At 42.0% G+C, this 6,000-nt stretch overlaps 1 protein-coding gene across 4 annotated transcripts in view; it reads left to right on the forward strand.

Moving 5' to 3' along the window:
• Positions 1-4,688, forward strand: part of Mtdh (metadherin) — a 55,110-nt gene extending 50,422 nt beyond the window's left edge. For all 4 annotated transcript variants that reach the window (XM_013143986.3, XM_003479895.5, XM_013143987.3 and 1 more), the window contains 2 exons: positions 628-784; positions 1,795-4,688. In XM_013143986.3, the coding sequence (XP_012999440.1) occupies positions 628-784; positions 1,795-1,865 (228 nt within the window). In that variant the 3' untranslated portion in view covers positions 1,866-4,688. The remainder of the gene's footprint in view (positions 1-627; positions 785-1,794) is intronic.
• Positions 4,689-6,000: the final 1,312 nt, after the last annotated feature.

Here is a 6,000-nt window from a genome sequence, read left to right on the forward strand (position 1 = left end):
AGTGAGGTTTTTGGTGTTGTGTTTTGGTATTAGGGACTGAACCCAGGACCTTGGCATCAGAGCTGTGTTCCCCAACCTCCTTTTAAACTCAGGGCAAAGGCTTTGGGTTCAGTACGGTGGGCCTGTGGGCCCTGCCGTAGTGCTCTAATTTTACTACCAGGGTAAGTCTAGATTTAGTGAGGCCTGGTGCCAGGGCTGCTACTGATTGAAATAACTCTTCCTGTTGTATATCAGCTACCAGTCACTTAGGAGTTTGCTGCTTCCCTTTATCCTCAGCAAAAAAATTTTTATAAGGTCAGGTGGGAAGTGGGATCGTTAAATTGCTAAAGAATATAAAAGTACTGTAACTTGTAATGAAATAAAATCTAAAAGTTAATGAAACTTAAATTATTCCCTGTTTGAAAGCCATTTTACAATTTTATGCCTTCGTTCTTGGCTATATTCAAAAATATCGTTACCCATGGTTTATTTGGTCGCTAGAGGGCAGGCATGAGTTGCATTGCTCTGCTGGTAAATTGCTTGGAAACCATCTTAGTGTTTACTTGCTGTTAAATGGCCTCTTGATATTAATGTGATAGTATTTGGAAGTTTTTATAAAAATTCTGAAATAATTTTATTCCAAAATAGCCTGTGAAGACTCTTCCACCTGCTGTTCCCACGGAGCCATCTGTTCCCCCAGCAAAAAGTGATTCTGACAAGAGCTCTTCCCAAGTGCCACCGCTGCTCCAGGAGACAGATAAGTCCAAGTCCAGTACCAAGCAGAATAGTGTGCCTCCCTCACAGAGTAAGCAACCCACTTTTCTGTTCCTTTGCATCCATCCATGTTTGTGAAGGTCGTGATCTTAGAAGCCTACTGAGTTAGTCAGCAGCCCTTCCTCCCTGTGCGAGTGCTAGCTGCCTTGGACGCTTATGGGCTTGAGCTGTGGGGGGCAGGTTCCTAAAAGAATTTAAGGAGAGACAAGTGGTCAAGGACAAAGAAGACTTGGGGCTAGATGCAGTGGTGCACACCTGTAATCCCAGCACTCTAGGATACTGAACAGGAAGATCACAAGTTTGATCCTGCCTATCCTGGGCAGCTTAGTGATTTAGCCTTTGTCTTAAGATAGAAATAAAACAGGGTGGGGGTGTAGCGCAGTGTGAACTTTGGTACCTACCTTCTTGACTGACTGATCCCGCTCTTTTGTTGTTGTTGTTCATGGTCTTGGGAGATACAAATTGTCCTGTACCTTTTTTCCTCTTCCTTTCTGCCTTTGACCGTCTTCAGTGTCCATTTCACCCACATCCTTTTGTGTCCCTTACACTGAGGTGTATCAAATGGTGCTCTCCAGCTGGCCTCTGTGCTTCTCAGCAAGTTGGGAGGAGGATTGCAAGAACCTAGCAATTGGAGACCAACATAGGTAACACGGGGTGCCATTTCAGAAAGAAATGGTCTCTAGTCAGAACTGGTTGGCACCAACTGTGGCATCCCTGCCTGTAATCCCAGCATCTGGGAGGCTGAAACACAAGGCTGTCAAGTTTGAGAGCAGCTTAGGCTACACTGAGTTCAAGGCCAGCCTGAACTCTGCATCGTGAGACTTCTCTCCAAAAACAAAACAATGGATCACATACCAGCAGAAGCATATCTAGTGATACATTGATATAATAGAGGTTAACTTAAAAATACATGTGTAGGACTTGAAAAACAAAATTTAAGAATTTTAAGGCATTTTTTTCATAGTTGCTGTTTTTGTATTAATGAGACATAACAATATTTTTCAGCTATCATCTCTCTCCATTCCCATTTTTTTCTTCCAGCCAAGTCTGAAACTAACTGGGAATCTCCCAAACAAATAAAAAAGAAGAAAAAAGCCAGACGGGAAACGTGAATTTTTTTTTCCCTGAATTGGACATGTGTTTGCAAACACTGTCTTGAAGATTATGCTGTTTATGCAATAATTTGTGAACATGTACAGAGTTTTACATAAATTTAAACCAGTTTTTAAAGCAAAACTGTGAACATAACCACCATAAAAATGGAATCAAAGGAAAGTTAATTTATGAAATTAAGAGGCCAGCAGAAAATACTACAGTGCTGGAAGAACTTGGGAGAGACTCTTCAACTGAGGGAGAACGCTGTTAACTTAAGAACACGATCCTGGTTTTACAGCAGTGCCCTGTTTACAGCAGCTCATGCCCTGTCTCACCTGCAGTGAGGGGCGATGTATTCTGGCCAGAGGGGCCACCTGTGCGCCAGAGGCGACTCCTTGGATCTTATGCACGAACTTTTACCATTGAAATCTGTTTTATGCTTAAATGAAAGTGCTTTGATCAAATGCATAATCTGCCATATCTTTACATATTGGTTGATAGCAGTTTATATTAAAGGAATCACAAGTGCAAATAAAAAGTCATTTATCATTTATATAACTAAACTGTCGTGGTTTAGTTTACGGTTTTTAAAAAGTTCTTAAGTGAAAATGCAATTGACACTTGTATGGCTTACGAAGTTATTTTTGATAGTCTTACATTACTTGAATTGTTCAAAGTACAGTATATTTTAAATTAAGGGTAAACTATGTGTACTTGTTTTATAATTTAAGGTTCAAACTAACAAATAATGCTCTTATGATTTGAAAACTTTCAGGCTAAATCCAGCTTCTCCTTTCCCTACTAACTATTTTTTTCCAGTGTCAACTCAGTTGTCAACAGTTTTTTTATTTTAAAAATGAGATCATTCACAACCCTTGAGTATGTGACGGGGAATGAAACGAGAGTGAGACAGCTTTAATTGACATTGTCAAGACCTCCAGTTATCAGGAACACATTTTGTTACTGCCTTAACCTGTAGTGAGTAGAATATGCATCAATTTCTTGAAGAGGATTCGTGTTTTTATAAGAATTTTCATGTAATTATTGCAATTGTAGTCAAGGAACGTTTTCTGCTTGAGACTGTATTGATTTCAATGATGTGGGAGATGTTTCACCATTTTCAGGCACTGTGTAATTCTATTGTAACAAACTGGCAGGTACCTTTGTAACTATAAATAGTGCATGCTTGGCCATGTACACTGTAAATAGCCTTTACCGGATGTGTTTGACAAGGACCATAATTAACATCACTTAGCGAGTCGTGATAAAGAAAAAAGCCATGATTTATTTGATGTGACTGGCTTAATTGTTTATATGTGGCGCCAAGGATGACACTGTTTAACAGCGTAACCAATGGTACTGATCTACCCATCCCATGTTGTCCTTATTATATTTGATTGTGGTTTAATAGTATTACATTGTCCGACATGGAAAGCTGAAGAAACAGTGGTTTTAGTTTTGCTGAATGAAGACTGGCCTTATTCATGGACAGCTTTCCTAACAGGCAGTTACTAACTTTTATCAGGTGTTAACATCTGTTTCAGGAACATGGCAGTATGTTTACATGTCAGAAGTTTTGTTTAATTCTATGATATTTCTAAATCGATTTGTTAAAATAAATTCAGCAAATGGGTAGCATTGTTTTCATTTGCTTCAGTCTGGGGGTAGGTTAAGCTGAAGTGCCAGGAATAGGTTTCTTCAAATGACTTAATTTTGCTCGTTTTATTTGTTTGCTAAATAGATCTGAGGATTCCTACATTGTCAGCACTTTGTAAAAGTTTCACAGAGAGAATCTGATAGGGAGCCTGTAATTTTAGTGTGTGCCAAAAGGTCTCTGCTCAGAAATTTTAATTGAACTCTCAACTCTACCTCGCCATTTCTTTATCTTAAAATTCTGGTGACTGTCGTGTGCCAGACTTTATCTTTGCAGTTCAACATACCCCAACCAGCCACCTTCGCCAAGTTGGATGGATCCAGTGTGGAGAGAGCCTCTGTCGCCTCTGGCCTGGGAGCTAAGACACCAACTTGATGTTTGAAGAGGTGGTGGTTGTGTGAGTGAATAAAAGTCATCCCATTCTCTCTCACTGTTCATTGCTCTTTGCCTGTTCTGTAAGGTGTTTTTGTGACATCAGGCACTTTCTGGTATCTGAATGGAGGGACTGGTTTCTTGACATCACATCAAAAGATACCAAGCTCTAGGTAGTCATTTCAGAAGGAGGAGAGGAAGAGAAGCCTGCTGTCCTGCGGGGCCTGACTCGGGCTCCTTCGCTGCTAGCAGGGAATGGCTGACCTTCAGGCTGCTGCCAGCGAGCGCACCTCCAGAAAATCACAGGGCACTCCACCCCGCCTGGCTTCAACCTATCTGTGAGGCCTCCTGCTGCTCTAGGGAGTTGTAGCTTCAGATTTTCCAGACTGGAATCCTGCCTGCCTGTGCCCTGGAATGAGCCTAACAACAGTTAAAGAGAGTCAAGAAGAAAGCACTGAAATTAATGTGATTTATGGTTTACTTTGCATCTTATTGGGCAGGGGTGGGCAGGCTAATTTATCCTAGTCTAACAGTATAATTTCATAAGCTAGTCCAGTTTGTGTTGGGGATAAAGGTACCAAAGTATATTTAATTACAGAGTTGAGTTTTTCTTGATTAGACAGTCCTTTATTAATACAGTGTGAAATACCTTTCAGAGTTTAGAACTTAAGGTGTCTAATGGATATCTTAAGATTTTCCTGTAAACATTGCACAAACTGGAATCACTTTCCAAAAGGCTTAAGGAATGAAAATGTGTTTATGTAAGATGCATTAAGTGTTGTAAATAAAACAAGCCATTCTCGTTTTGTTTAAATTGCTTGTTAACAGTTCTCTTGTGGGAAGGGACTTGGCCGTGTTAAATCCTGACCTAGTAAAAAGGTGGCTGCATTTTGTTCTTGATTCCCCTCCCTACTCCCAAAACAACATAGATTGAGAGCTGTACCATGAGAGTCTGGTAGAGCTGAGCATCTCTGAAAAGTGGCCACAGTGTTCACCATGGAAGACACTTGTGTCCTGGGCCATAGAAACCGTAGGCATCGCTGCTGCGGTGTGCAGTAGATTGCTGGTGTCGACTTGCTGCTCTATGGTAGGTGTCCGTCGGTTCACTCGTGGCTGAGGTGAGTTAGAAACTTGTTTCTCATGGATTAAGGCTCAGGAACCAGTCCAGGGCTGCAGGGTAAGGTCCAGCTCCACCCTCGCATCCTGGCTCTGCTGTCAGGCCTAAGGACAGCTGCCTGCTGCCTGTGCTGTGAGGCTCCTGTAGGGGACAAGGCAGCTCCTGTCCTCTGAGAGCAATCACCCACACTGTGCAGAAAATGGGAGTGAGCCGGATAGAACCTCAGCAACAGAGACACACAGAAGGCACACAGTTTATTGACCTAGACTGGTGAAGCACCTCAGTTCCAAATCACCAGCCTCATCTGAGGGTTAGTTAGACGTAGCTGTTCTTAACAGGATGTACAAAAAGGCTGATAACAGAACTTTCTCTGGTTGGTTACATACTGCCTTGTCATGCATTGTTAGATTTATTTCAGGCAGGTTAGCTGGGGGTTACTTACCCTATAGCAGGAAGGGCAGGGATAGGGTGAGCAGGAAAAATCAATCACTATTTACACTCAACTGAGCTGTCTGGGTGGTGACTCCTGGAACCGTGGAAATGCACTTCGGTCTGCGTTACATTGGCCTTATGGGCTTTGATGTTGGGATGCCATGACTAGCTGAGTTTTGCCACTCTAATTATGGGAACAGGTTAGACCTGCCTTTCCCATTCTTGAATATAGTGGCAGACTAAGATTTACATTTTAAATTTTCTTTCTCAAGGGCAGGTGGTCCAGCTCTGTGTCACAAGTGCCTGCCTGGCAAGTAAGTGCAAGGTCCCAACTTTTGATTCCTGGTACCAAAATAAAATAAAATTTCCTTTACAACACCTCAGACACATTGGGCCCTAGCAGCCAGAAAGGTTGAGAGCTAACGGTCTATTCTGCCCTGTTGGAGTTGGCTCAGTTAACATTTAAGATTGTGTTAGTGAGGAGAGAACTGGGTACTGGACTGTTAGTGGCCCACCAGTCTCCTCTGTGGATGGAGCCCAGCAGTTTGGAGGGTTTTGCTGCTTCTTTGAACTGGTT

The sequence above is a fragment of the Cavia porcellus genome, unplaced genomic scaffold (assembly GCF_034190915.1).
Source record: "Cavia porcellus strain 051 isolate PalLab524CR breed Dunkin Hartley unplaced genomic scaffold, mCavPor4.1 scaffold_10, whole genome shotgun sequence".
Taxonomy (NCBI): Eukaryota; Metazoa; Chordata; class Mammalia; order Rodentia; family Caviidae; genus Cavia; species Cavia porcellus.